Below are 14,361 nucleotides of genomic sequence, written 5' to 3'. Positions count from 1 at the left end.
GACCCTGGGAGCTCCATCAGAGCAGACAAGAGTCTGGGAAGAGACAACACACAGCCTATTTACAGCACAGTGACCCCGGGGAGCTCCATCACAGTAGAGTCAAGAGAGAGAGAGCACACCCCCTATTTACAGCACAGTGACTCCAAAGAACTCCATCAGAGTAGAGTCGGGGAACAGAGAGCACACACCCTATTTACAGCACAGTGACTCCAGGAAGCTCCATCACAGCATATTAGAGTCGGGGAAGAGACAGCACACACCCTATTTACAGCACCGTGACCCCGGGGAGCTCCATCACAGTAGAGTCGAGAGAGAGAGACAGCACATTCCCTATTTACAGCACAGTGACTCCAAAGAACTCCATCAGAGTAGAGTCGGGGGAGAGAGAGCACACACCCGATTTACAGCACAGTGACCCCAGGGACTTCCATCAGAGCAGAGTAGAGTCGGGGAAGAGAGAGCACACACCCTATTTACAGCACAGTGACCCCGCGGAGCTCCATCACAGCAGAGTTGGGGAAGGGAGAGCACAAATCCTGTTTACAGCACAGTGAACCCAGGGACCTCCATCAGAGCAGACTAGAGTAAGGGAAGAGAGAGCACAAATCCTATTTACAGCACAGTGACCCCGGGGAACTCCATCAGAGCAGAGTAGAGTCGGGGAAGAGAGAGCACACACCCTATTCACAGCACAGTGACCCCGGGGAGCTCCATAAGAGTTTCTTGATTGGGGGAGTGAATGGGTTAGTTTGTAGCTGGGTCAATGGTGAGTCAGGGAGCTGGGGAGAGGTTGGAGGATTAGTTCTGGGTGTCTTGGGAATGGACGAACTGTATTGTGTTGGGTGGGAGGGTTAATCGGGAGTTTGGATGGTGGCTGGGAGTTGGTCATGTTGTTGGAGATCTAGTCAGACGTGGTTGTGTGGTGGGGGCTGGGGTTGGTTAATAGCTTTGAAGAGGGTAGTGGGGTGGTTTGGTTCTGGGGTAATGAGTTTAAGTCAGAGGCTTCGTCAAGAATGTATTCAAGAGGCGGCTGGAGAAAGCACTTGGGGTGAATGGGATCAAAGGTTATGGGGAGAATGCAGGATTAGGCTATTGAGTTGAGCAATCAGCCATGATTGTGATGAATGGAAGAGCAGGTTCGAAGGGCCAAATGGCCGCCTCCTGCTCCTATCTTCTATGTTTCTATGTGAGGTGAAGAGAGGTTGGGTCAGGATGAGGCCAAGTTGGAAGTGTTAGTCAGATTAGTTTAAGGGCTCATGGGAGGACGCCAGGCTGGAGGGGACGTACGGATGAGTTGGGGGGAGTGACTCTCGTCAGATTCTGGGAGGTGTAGTATGGGGATCAGTGGGACGTGATTGGGGGACTCGGTTGTTCTATTCAGGTATTAGCCCAGGTGGTGAGCTGTCTGACATTACCTGAGTAACTATCCACGTTAATTTTGTGGATCTGTCCTAAGTATCTGACTCTAACTGCAGCAGGGGAATTCGCCAATAGAAGTTAATACCTCTGGGACAATTCCCAGGTAGATCAGTGCGTCAGGACATCCACAAGGTCCCGATGCTCATCTTCAGTTGTGTGTCTGGTCTCTGGTGATCCAGCAACCAGAAGATTTGTCCCATTAACTCCAGTGTCCAGTTATTTACTCTGTTGTTCAATCTGTTTATTTCCTGTTTCATCTTTAATGTGTTTCAGGCTGGTGGACAATCAGTTCAGTCCAAATGGAGCTCTCCCGCAGCTGGAGTCGCTGCGGGGATCCAGACCGGGACTGACAGTGTTCGTGTGAACATTTCAATCTATGAACATTGCTGCTCCACCGGTTACAGTGAAATCCTGAATTGTGAAGATCTTCGACAGCCCCTTCCAAACCCTTCATTCCTGCCCCTCTCCCTCCCTATTGCATCAGCCCCTCCAGCGAGGTAGTAATTTCCCTGCTTACCTGGTTTGGTTGAGATGCCCAGCTGGAAAACTGTTGTAGTTTTAGTCTGCACATTGAAGGAAAGATTGCTGCAAACCATTGTTTAAGCAGCAATGTGTTGTCAGTGTTCTCAGCATGTGGAGATGCCAGCGTTGGACAGGGGTAAACACAGTAAGAAGTTTAACAACACTAGGGTAATGTCCAACAGGTTTATTTAGTAGCAAAAGCCACACAGGCTTTCGGAGCTCCAAGCCCCTTCTTCAGGTGAGTGGGAATTATGTTTGCAAACAGGGCATATGAAGACTCAGACTGCAGAGTTCAACTGGCTGTCTTGACTGGAGACAATACACATCGATTTAGCCTGTCTTGATGTTCTCTCCACTCACGTTGTTTGCATCTTAAAGACTTGATTAGCTGTAAGTATTCGCATTCCAACCACTATTCATGTAAATTGAGTCTGTGTCTTTATATGCCCTGTTTGTGAACAGAATTCCCACGCACCTGAAGAAGGGGCTTGGAGCTCCGAAAGCGTGTGTGGCTTTTGCTACCAAATAAACCTGTTGGACTTTAACCTGGTGTTGTTAAACTTCTTACTGTGTTCTCAGCAACAGAGTCTTCACCATCCTTTCAAAAGGGAGAAGCAAAGATCAATCTCCAGAGAGAGAACAGTGTGTGCGACTCTGACAGTATCCAGCAGAGAGTAGTTTGGTCAATCTTGTCAGAGTTTCCTCTCTGTCTCTGTGAATGAATTAAAGACTCCACCAGCCTCTCCTCAAAACCCCTTTCACTATCTGACGGCACGGTAGCACAGTGGTTAGCATTGCTGCTTCACAGCTCCAAGGAACTGGGTTCGATTCCCGGCTTGGGTCACTGTCTGTGTGGAGTTTGCACATTCTCCTCGGGTCTGCGTGGGTTTCTTCCGGGTGCTCCGGTTTCCTCCCCCAGTCCAAACATGTGCGGGTTAGGTTGATTGGCCATGCTAAAATTGCCCCTTAGTGTCCTGGGCTGCGTAGATTAGAGGGATTAGCGGGTAAAATATGTAGGGATATGGGGGTAGGGCCTGGGTAGGATTGTTGTCGGTGCAGACTCGATGGGCCGAATGGCCTCTTCTGTACTGTAGGATTTCTATGATCTGGTGATTAAAGTGACCACAATGCCACCATCTGCTGGCGGCTCACAACTACTGCAGGCGCCGTTCTTTGTGAGCCTCAGACAAGTTCAGTAACTCCCATGTCTGCATCTGGGAACCGGTTACTGCAGTCTGAATATTGAACAATATTGACAGGGATTGAAGCTTGCAACAGGAACCCCGGGTGTTGCATTAACCCTTTTATCGCCACACTTTGTACATAAACTCTGTTCCCTCATTTCCTTAGGGGGGAATCTTGTCTGGATATTGTAGTTGGGGATGATCTCAGACTGCAATGTCTACATTTGGTGCAGTTATTAGACACTAATCCCATTCAGAATGGGAGTGTGTAAACTGTGCTGCGCACTGAATTTCCTCGCCCAAAATAACACATCTGCACCTATTTCCAGACACACAGGCCCAAACTGACACCCACACACTCACAAACACACACACCCAGTCCTTGCACATTCTTACTCTGACACACAGAGAGACTTACAGAGAGAGAAACACAGAACCTCTCTTAAAGACACACAACATACAGCCATGCACCCACAGAAACACACATCACAAACTACAACAAGCAACACACCCATGCACTACAACGGTTAATGAATTCTCAGCGCCCTGTAACCAAATTAAATTTAAGTTGGACAAAAATGAAACCGACATCCCTAGAACGAGGGCAAAAAAGAACACTAGCGCAGCATTGCACAGGATCGGAGCCTCGGAAATGTAGTTTCCTCTCTCCTTGTTCCTTACATCTCACTGAGCAGGAGCAGAGCGATCGCAAAGAAAGCTAGAATTCACAATTTCACTGGGTCCCTGCACACTCAACTTAGCTTTATTTAGTTTCTGAATGTCTGATTTATTTTGGATTATCCCAAAGATCTCAGGATAGATGCATGAAGTCAGATTTTATCATCTGTATAACTGTAGTTATTGGCAATTAAATGCTAGTTGGTTAATTCGTCAAATTCTAATTGGGAACCATTGGAATGCTGAAACTAAAGCGTACACTGAAGCTAATAAAGAGTGGGGGAATAGTGTAAATACTGTAGCTAACAGTGAGTGTGAAACTGAAAAGACCATAAGATACAGGTGCAGAATTTAAGGTATTCTGTTCATTGAGTCTACACCATTTAATCATGGCTGATAAGTTTATCAACCCCATTCTCCCGTCTTTTCCCCATAACATTTGATCCCCTTACCAATCAAGAACATATCTGTCTTTGTCTTAAATACACTCAATGAACTGGCCATGCACAGCCGTCTATGACAATGAACTCCACAGATTCACGAACCTCTGGCTGAACAAAGTCCTCCTCATTTCGGTGCAAAACGAACGTCATTTTATTCTGAGGGTTTGCCCTCCAATCATAGTCTCTCATACAAATGGAAGCATCTTCCTCATGTCCACTCTATCCAGGCCTTTCTGTATTCTGTAAGTTTCAATGAGGACCCCCTCATCTTTCTAAACTCCGGGTACAGACCCAGAGTCGTCAAATGCTCCTCCAACATCCAGCTTTTCATTCCCGGGATCATTCTTGCGAACCTCTTCTGGACTTTCTCCAGGGCCGGTACATTCTTTCTTTAATCCAGGCCCAAATTTGCTCTGAATACTCCAACGGTAGTCTAACCAGAGCCTTATAAAGCTTCAGCAGTACATCCCTGGTTTTGGTGGCACAAATTATTTTAATTTCTAAATGTGGCAAAGACCTTGAGGTAAACAAATACAACTCAGCTGATAAAGTCATTTATTACACGTCAATGGCTCAGATTGGTCTGTCATGGTTGACCGAACAACAGGAGATTCAGATGCAGCTTCCAGTCGCTTTCTCATCTGCTGGGATTTTAATTGATGATTTATCTTTTGATTTGATTTATTATTGTCACATGTATTGACATACAGTGTCAAATATTGTTTCTTGCGCGCTAGACAGGCAGAACATAACATTCATAGAGAAGGAAAGGAGAGAGTGCAAAATGTAGTGTTACAGTCATAGTTCGGGTATCACAATGCAAGATAGGTCCATTCAAAAGTCTGACGGCAGCTGGGAAGAAGCTGTTCTGGAGTCGGTTGGAACGCGATCTTAGACGTAGAGCAGGAGCCATGCCAAACTGTGAGACAACCGGAAAGAATGCTTTCTATGGTGCATTTGTAAAAGTTGCTGAGAGTTGTCCTGGGCATGCCGAATTTACTTTGTCTGTGATCGCCTTGGCCACATATTAAATTCAGAGATGATAAATGTTTGAAGTGTAATATCTAATGGTGCAAAGTATCTGGGAGCAGAGTGGATTTGATAAAGGCTGGAATACAGCCTGGGGGAACGAGCGGGAAGATGTTGTGCTGAATGAATGGTTTTTGTTGTGGAGAGGGATGGATGGAGAGTGGGAAGAAGTGTGAGATGGATGCAGGGTGGGTGAGATGGATGGATGGAGAATTTGAGAAGCTGCATTTAGCTTTTTTTGAGAAGATGCATTGAGAGAATTTGAGAAGCTGCAAATGTTTACATTTGAAGAGGTTCCGAGTGCCTCTCAGCAGCTGAACTGGGGATGCCTTCTGGGCAGAGACTGTGCCGAGGGGTCGCTGGAACACTCTCGGCTGCTGCTGCTCCTCCCAGTGTCACTTCCTGCCATCTGAGGCCGAGCCGCTGCTCGTTGGCGGAACATCCGGAGCCTGTGAAAGGGCGGCACCGCCGCCATGTTGACCCGACGTCACGGCGAGCCCCGCCCCCTTGCCATTTGTCTTTAAATAAAAAGGAAGAACTGAGTGTTGACTCTTTTTAGGTCAAACCAAATAAACAAACTCAAATTAAGTCAGGACAAAGTAAAAGGGGCAGCTCCCCAAAAGGAAGGGGAACAGCCCGAACAAAAATCAAAGTGCAAAGGAAACTTGAAAACATAAAATTAAAATGTGATTATTAGGGTCGATAACGCAACCCAACCCACTGTGGTGCCCAGCGGGCGCGGAAGGAATCAACCGTGCCCGTGGACACCTCATGCTCCCTCTCCAGGGACACCTGGCCGCGAACATAGCCGCAGTAGAGGGGCAGACAGTCAGGATGGACGGCCCCCTCGGTAGCCCGCTGCCTGGACCTGTAAATGGCGCGTTTCGCCAGGCCCAAGAGCAGGTTCATGAGGAGGTCGCCATCACGACCCTCACCTCTCCGCACCAGGTGACCGTAGATGAGGAGCGTGGGACTGAAGTGCAAACAAAACATCAATAAAAGGTTCTTTAGGAAAACAAAAAGGGAGTGCAGCCTAAGACACAAAACATAGACATGGTCCACGGTCTCCACAAGGCCACAGAAGGGGCACTCTTCGGAGCCCGTGATCCAGTGAATCCTACGGTTGTGCAGAACTGCTGCATGCAGCACCCTCCACCCCAGGTCCCCAATGTAATTGGGGAGATCCCTCCGTAGAGGGACCTCCACTGGGGACCTCCGCCGCCCGACGGCCACAAGGCCCGCCAAGGTGTATCCGGGGACAGGCAAGGACGCGGTAGTGGAAGGTGTGCAGCAGCAGCCCGCACTGGAAACACCTCTGCGCGGTAGAAAAAGGCACGGAGGACAATTCCGCGAGGCAGCTCATGCTGTGGGGCACCTCACCCAGGGAGGGGGTTTGAGGCTTTGGGACAATGTGGAATTCCATCCGAACAGGGGAACACTCGGGCAGGATCCCACCGCAAGTTTGCGTGTAGTTTCGGGGCCGAGCATGACCGCCCTAAGGTCGAGGATGGTTTTGGCCGCACGCCAGTCGGACACCCCCGCGCGTTCAGCCAGCATGCGGGGGCTCATCCAGCCCGCCCCTCCGCCATCGAGCACGTCCCCAATCCTGGTCACCTCAACATCCACAGCCCCCCTCTCCACCAGCCACCTGCAACTGTACGGCTGGACGAGCGAATTCCTGAGGAGCGGCTCTCGCACGAGAGCCGCAACTCGTGACGTGGAGGGGGTGGGGGGCAGGGAGCTGCGTCGCGAGGCGACCGTGTTCCAGACAGTGAGGAGGTCCTCACTCCTGCAGGGAGGTCGAAACACATCCCAGATTGATATGCAGGAGCTGCACGTCATAATTGAGGCCGTGCCACTGGCGGAAGAAATACGTCGCCATCGCACACCATCATGGAGAGGGCTCAACGTAAAGGTACCTCTGCAGGGCCTGGAGGCGGACGGTCGCTATCTGAGTGCGAAGGCACACCAGACCTTGTCTGCCCTCCTCAAGCGGGAGATGCAGAACCGCAGCATGGACCCAGTGCAGTCGATTGTCCCAGAAGAACCGCAGGAGGGATCTCTGGATATCGGCGACAAAGCCAGGGGGAGGGGTCAAAGGGACCAGCCGGTACCACAGCATGGAGGCAACCCGCTGGTTTATGACGCGAATTCGCGCCCCGTAGGACAGCACTCGGAGCAGTCATGTCCAGCGAATCAGGTGGGCGGAGACTTTGGACTCCAGCTCCCGCCAGTTCGCCGGCCAGGATTCCTCAGCTGGGCAGAGATGGGCGCCCAACAAGAGGAGGTTGGTCTTGGTCCAGGTAAAAGGCCTGAGCTCCTCTGGAAGGGGTCCATCTCCCAAGGACCAACAAGGAGTCCGGCGCACTTGGCCCAGTTGATCCTGGCAGAGGATGTGGCGGAGTACACCGCCTGGCATTCTCGCATCCTCCGCAGGTCAGCCGGGTCCATGAACATGAGGAGCACGTCATCGGTGTAAGCTGACAGGACCACCCCTACATCCAGTCCGTGCAGGGCCAAACCTGACTGCCTCCTCTTCAAGAGGTACAGGAATGGCTCCATGCACATGGAATACAGTTGGCCAGACAAGGGGCAGCCCTGCTGTACTCCTTTCCCAAAGCGAAGGGGCGCCGTCAGGGACCCGTTACCCTTAATCAGACACTCTGTGGCAGAGTACAGTAATTGGATCCAGGCGACAAATGCGTCACAAACCCGAATGACCGCAGAGTCCCGAGTAAATACTTGTGCTCCACCCTGTCGAACGCCTTCTCCTGATCCAATGATAAGAAGGCATTCGACAGACCAGCCCTCTGGGAATGATGAATTAGGTCCCGGACCAGGTGGAAATTGTCATGTATACAACGGCCCGGGACCGTGTAGGACTGGTCAGGGTGGATCATGTGGTCCTGCACGGATCCAAGGCGTGAAGCCATAGCCTTGGCAAAGATTTTATAATCCGTGCTGAGGAGGAAGACCGGGCACCAGTTCTTTAGGAGGCGTAGATCCCTCTTCTTGGGCAAGAGGGCAATGATGGCCCTGCGCCACGAAAGGGGCATCTCCCCGGTGGCAACGCCCTCCACCCCGGACCCCCGCGTAGTCGTTCCCCAGGACGTCCCAGAACGCCCTGAAGAACTCTGCTGTCAGCCCGTCCAGCCCCGGGGCCTTGCCCTGCCTGAGGCCATTGAGGGCGCCGGTCAGCCCGGCCATGGTGGTGGGAGCCTCAAGCCTGCCAACACCCTCAGGGCTGAACTGCGGCAGGTCTTCCCACAGAAGTGTGCGGGTATCCTCGCTGGACGGATCCGGAGAGAAGAGGGAGATGTAATAATCCCGGGCAATGGCCCGGATGCCATCCGGATCCGAGACAGGGGAACCGTCGTCGGCCAGCAGCGTAAGGAGCTGCTGACCGTTAGCCCGCCCTTTTTCCAGTGAGTAGAAGAAGGGGGAGCCGCGGTCCAGGTCCTCCTGGAACTGGAGCCGCGACCTCACGTACGCGCCGCGAGACCTGGCAAGGTGCAGGTCCCGCAGCGCACCCTTCTTCTCCCTGTACTCCGACCGCAGGGTCGGGTCCGCGTCGGGCTGACTGAGACGTGCCTCCAGTTCGAGCACCTCCTTCTCCAACTCTTCGAGCCTGGATTTCCGCCTCTTTGTTGACCCCCTCGCATACTCCTGACAGAAGGTAATGGCGTGAGTCTTGCCCACATCCCACCAGAGCCTCAAGAAGGGGAAGCCTCCCCGCTTCCTTCTCCAGCCGGCCCAGAATCGACGGAACGAGTCCAGGAAGAGCTCGTCCTCCAGCAGTGTGATGTTAAAGTGCCAGTATGTGGACCCCCGCCGGACGCGAGACGGCACAAAGTCCACCTACACCAGGTTGTGGTCCGTGCACGACACCAGCCGCATGGAGGTGGAAGACACGCCGGACAAGTTCGCCCACAAAATGTAAAGGCGGTCGAGCCTGGACCTTCTGGCTCCAGGCTTCACGTAAGTGAAAGCACTGGAGCCAGGATGGAGATGTCTCCAGATGTCCACCAAGTCGTGGGTCCCGAGCAGGTCCCGCAACTTCACCATCACTGGGCAACGCTGCCAGAGGCCCGTGCGGTCTCGAGCCTTGAGGGTACAGTTGAATTCCCCCGAGGATAATACATTCGCCCCCCACAATGGTGTCGAGATGAGCGCACATTTTCTTGTAGAAAGTCGTTTGCTGCGGTCCAGTGGTTGGGGCGTAGACGTTCAGCAAGTGAACAACCACGGGCCCTCACGGAACGTCAAGTGCAGCAACCGGCCTGGCACCGGCTCCTTGACCCCCAAGATCTCCGGCTGATAACGCGGGGCGAACAAGATAGCCACCCCGCTAGAAGCGAGCGTGAGGTGGCTCATGAAGACCCACCACCCCCCCCCCCTCCCCCTCCCCCTCCCCTCCCCCTCCCCCTCCCCCCTCCCCCCCTCCCCTCCCCCCCCTCCCCTCCCCCTCCCCTCCCCCTCCCCCCTCCCTCCCCCCTCCCCCCTCCCCCTCCCCCTCCCCCCTCCCCCCCTCCCCCCCCTCCCCCCTCCCCCCCTCCCCCTCCCCTCTCCCTCCCCCCCTCCCCCCTCCCCTCCTCCCCCTCCCTCCCCCCTCCCCCTCCCCTCCCCTCCCCCCCTCCCCCCCTCCCCTCCCCCCTTCCCCCCTCCCCTCCCCCCCTCCCCCCCTCCCCTCCCCCCTCCCCCCCTCCCCTCCCCCCCTCCCCCCTCCCCTCCCCCCTCCCCCCCTCCCCTCCCCCCTCCCCCCCTCCCCTCCCCCCCTCCCCCCCTCCCCCCTCCCCCCCTCCCCCCCTCCCCCCTCCCCCTCCCCCCTCCCCCCCTCCCCCCTCCCCCCCTCCCCCTCCCCCCCCCCCACTCCAGGAGCAATTGGGCTCCGTCTCCCGGAACGGTGTGGGTTTCCTGCAGGAAACATACCGCATACTTGCCGCCTTGGACTCTTTTGTCAATGGCGGTTTTCGATTGCCAGCTACTCTTGGGGCAATGTGAAGCAGGTCCCAAGGCTACTTCAACCAGAGCTGGAATTGAACCAACACTGTTAGTGTTATTCCGAACCATCTGCTGGTCACCTAATCCACTAAGCTAATTGGCCTCCGGGCCGAGAAGTTCTGCAACCTGCATTGTGGCTCACTGCTGCCGTTGAAGTTGCGGCTGGCGATAGTCACCTTCATGTCAGCAGCTTTTGGCCACTGTCACCACTTATCTAGATGTTTGGGGGAGCGCTGGCGCAATACACGCCAGCCCGCTCCCCCCCCCCCCTTCGAGCCCGTGGAGGAACCGCAGTACCCAATGCTGCTCTGTTCTCGCCAGGCCCGACGCACCATGGGAGCATGCCTACATGGACCGGATGAGCAGCGCCAGGTCTGGCCAGTGGCCGAGGGCTAGCCGGATGATGTCAGGACGACCAGAGTGTCTTTTGAGAAAGGCCCCGAGTTCCCTGGAGGGAATCAGGGACGACTCGGTGGGGGGCACGAGGGAGTCCCCCGTCTCGCTCTGGGCAGACTCCGAAAGAGCCCCCATGTCCACCACCGAGCCGCGAATCTCCTTAGGGCAGTCGCCCCACGACTCCGAGTCCCCTGCCGCAGGATGTACGGCGGGCGGCACAGAGCCGCCAACTCGCCCCAACTCTTCCCCGATCCCAACCCCAGGATCGTTGGAGGAGGGGTTCCCCCCGGGCTCACCTTCCCCGGTTTGCAGGCCCCCGTGCGCCGGCGACGGCGCCCCCCCCTCCCCCCTCCGCCCCAGATGCCTGGAAACCCCCCAAGTCCGGCAAAACCTCCAGATCAAGGTTGGGGATGTCCTGCATCCAAGGCCGGGACGGAGAGGACGAGTGGAACATTTGCTCGCCACCGCCGCACGGGGACACGAACATTCGGGTGCTGCCCCAGTCCCCCGGCATACCAAAAAAGAACTCTGGGTTGAAATTGGCCGGGTGGAACAGAGCCACGGGGGCCCCGCTGCCACCCGGCCTCGGGAGTCCTTGCCAGAGGACTGAGGCAGCACGTTTTTTCGCTTACACAGCGCCTTGTCCCCCTTCTGGGGTCGAGGCGCAAAGACGGGAGGTGGCGCGGCAGGAGATGACTCGCAAGGGGGGAGGGGCACGCAGACCTCGAACGCCAGGGCACCCGACGGGCTGCGCCTCTTTTTGTTGTCGTGCCCTCGGGCAGGAGAGGCCCCTCGCACTCCGCCCCTTTTCGCCTTGCCGCGCAACCCCTGCCTCCCCGTCAAGTCCCCCTGAGGTGTCGGAGTTGCCAGCTGTGACAGCTCGGGGACGCCAACCGCCCCCATGCCCGGACCCAGGATCTCGAGCATTAGAGGCGCCGGGCCCAGCACTCGGCCCCGGAGAGCCCACGGGCTGACCAGATGGTGGTGGAGGGGGGGGGGAAACAGAAACAATCCCCGATTCTGCTGCAGGGGTGACTGGGGTAGTGGGGGCCGGGGTTCCGGTAACCCCCCTTTTTCTTTTTTGAACTACTCGTACTCGGGGTCTTCTGGCCGCGCGGAGGTTCCCTCTCCCGCCGTGATCGGCGGCTCTGGAGACAGGGCAGCTTCTTCCAATGTGCCCCGCCTCCTTACAGGCATGGCACCGCACACCGTCCGCGAACCTAAAGACCCGGTACGTGGTCCCCTCGAGGGGGATACTAAACCCTCCCTCCACGACCTCTTCCCGGGCCAGGCGGACAATTACCCGGCACCGGAAGGAGTAGATATGGCGGACGGAGGGGTCCCGAGGGCCGAGCGGGATCGGCTGCACCCCGCACCTGACCTCCACCTGTAGATGGAGGTTGGGAAGAGGAACTCTTTAGGTAGGAAAGGCGGGATTTTCGATAACACGATCTTATGGGCGGTGGCCTCCGAATGGTCCACCGCCAGGAACGTCCCGCCCACCGTGAGCCCCTTCTCCAGGGCGAGGTGGACCGCCCGCTCGGCCTTCAAAAAGAATATGGCCCAGCCGTACATCTTGGAGGCCACGACAATGGCTGAGGGGCCGACAACCCCAGCCATTGACTTCACGCAGGCCTCGATGGACATGTCGGGCTGTTGTAGGCTGCAAAGAGACATAGGTAGCACTTAACCCTGAGCTGTCTTGCGATCAATGAAAAAGGTGGCAGGGCCGTAGGAGCGGCGGGGGCTCTGATCGCCACCACGCCCACATAGGTGGGCCGAGAAGGCCCTGCCACCGGCGACGCTGGTGATGTCGCCATCTTGAATTAGGGAGTGTTACACCCACCACGAGACTACCCAGATGCACGGCAGGGCATATATGAGGAGGGAAAAATAAGGGAGGGTGGATTAGTTGGGTGGAGGTCTAGGTGCTCTGTCCCCGGAGCTGGAGAGGGAGAGAGGAGTTCGGAGGAGCAGGAGGGATGACGAGGGAAAAGGCACGGGGGAGGGCCGGTGTCCCTGTCAGGAGGAACGAGGGGGAAGGGTTGCCAGTGATGAGGGCAGCAGCAGTGGGTGGGGGACTTGGCTCTTCCATCCCTGTCGGGCCCAAACAGTTCAAGTCCGTGTTGTCTTCACCCCCCCCGCCCACTGCAGATGGAAACAAAAATACACAGGCTGAATCGACTTCTCCCCCCCCCCCTCCATAGAACATAGAACAGAGAACAGTACAGCACAGAACAGGCCCTTCGGCCCACGATGTTGTGCCGAGCTTTATCTGAAACCAAGATCAAGCTATCCCACACCCTACCATCCTGGTGTGCTCCATGTGCCTATCCAATAACCGATTAGGTGTTCCTAAAGTGTCTGACTCCACTATCACTGCAGGCAGTGCATTCGACACCCCGACCACTCTCTGTGTAAAGAACCTACCTCTGATATCCTTCCTATATCTCCCACCACGAAGCCTATAGTTATGCCCCCTTGTAATAGATCCATCCACCAGAGGAAATAGTCTTTGAACGTTCACTCTATCTATCCCCTTCATCATTTTATAAACCTCTATTAAGTCTCCCCTCAGCCTCCTCCGCTCCAGAGAGAACAGCCCTAGCTCCCTCAACATTTCCTCATAAGATATACCCTTCAAACCAGGCAGCATCCTGGTAAATCTCCTCTGCACTCTTTCCAGCGCTTCCACATTCTTCTTATAGTGAGGTGACCAGAACTGCACACAATATTCCAAATGTGGTCTCACCAAGGTCCTGTACAGTTGCAGCATAATCCCACGGCTCCTAAACTCCAACCCCCTGTTAATAAAAGCTAACACACTATAGGCCTTCTTCACAGCTCTATCCACTTGAGTGGCAACCTTTAGAGATCTGTGGATATGGACCCCAAGATCTCTCTGTTCCTCCACAGTCTTCAGAACCCTACCTTTGACCCTGTAATCCACATTTAAATTAGTCCTACCAAAATGAATCACCTCACATTTATCAGGGTTAAACTCCATTTGCCATTTTTCAGCCCAGCTTTGCATCCTATCTATGTCTCTTTGCAGCCTACAACAGCCCTCCACCTCATCCATTACTCCACCAATTTTGGTGTCATCAGCAAATTTACTGATCCACCCTTCAACCCCCTCCTCTAAGTCATTAATAAAAATCACAAAGAGCAGAGGACCAAGCACTGATCTCTGCGGCACTCCGCTAGCAACCTGCCTCCAATCCGAAAATTTTCCATCGACCACCACCCTCTGTCTTCGATCAGACAGCCAGTTACCTATCCAATCTGCCAACTTTCCCTCTATCCCACACCTCCTCACTTTCATCATAAGCCGACCATGGGGAACCTTATCAAACGCCTTACGAAAATCAATGTATATGACATCAACTGCCCTACCTTCATCAACACACTTAGTTACCTCCTCAAAAAATTCTATCAAATTTGTGAGGCACGACTTGCCCTTCACGAATCCGTGTTGCCTATCCCGGATGAATCTGCATCTTTCTAAATGGTCGTAAATCCCATCTCTAAGTACCTTTTCCAACAATTTACCAACCACCGAAGTAAGACTAACCGGTCTATAATTACCAGGGTCATTTCTATTCCCTTTCTTAAACAGAGGAACAACATTCGCCATTCTCCAGTCCTCTGGCACCATCCCTGTGGACAGCGAGGACCCAAAGGTCAAA

At 54.5% G+C, this 14,361-nt stretch overlaps 1 protein-coding gene across 1 annotated transcript in view; it reads left to right on the top strand.

Annotated features, from left to right (window-relative positions):
• Window positions 1–6,991, top strand: part of LOC144487318 (NACHT, LRR and PYD domains-containing protein 3-like) — a 101,407-nt gene extending 94,416 nt beyond the window's left edge. The window contains exons 9-10 of the mRNA XM_078205397.1: window positions 1,693–1,777; window positions 6,707–6,991. Of these exons, the coding sequence (XP_078061523.1) occupies window positions 1,693–1,777; window positions 6,707–6,991 (370 nt within the window). The remainder of the gene's footprint in view (window positions 1–1,692; window positions 1,778–6,706) is intronic.
• The last annotated feature ends 7,370 nt before the right edge of the window (window positions 6,992–14,361 follow it).

The sequence above is a fragment of the Mustelus asterias genome, unplaced genomic scaffold (genome assembly GCF_964213995.1).
Source record: "Mustelus asterias unplaced genomic scaffold, sMusAst1.hap1.1 HAP1_SCAFFOLD_732, whole genome shotgun sequence".
In the NCBI taxonomy this organism is placed as follows: Eukaryota; Metazoa; Chordata; class Chondrichthyes; order Carcharhiniformes; family Triakidae; genus Mustelus; species Mustelus asterias.
Note: the sequence above shows the minus strand (reverse complement) of the source record. Positions and strands in the feature narration are given on the sequence as shown.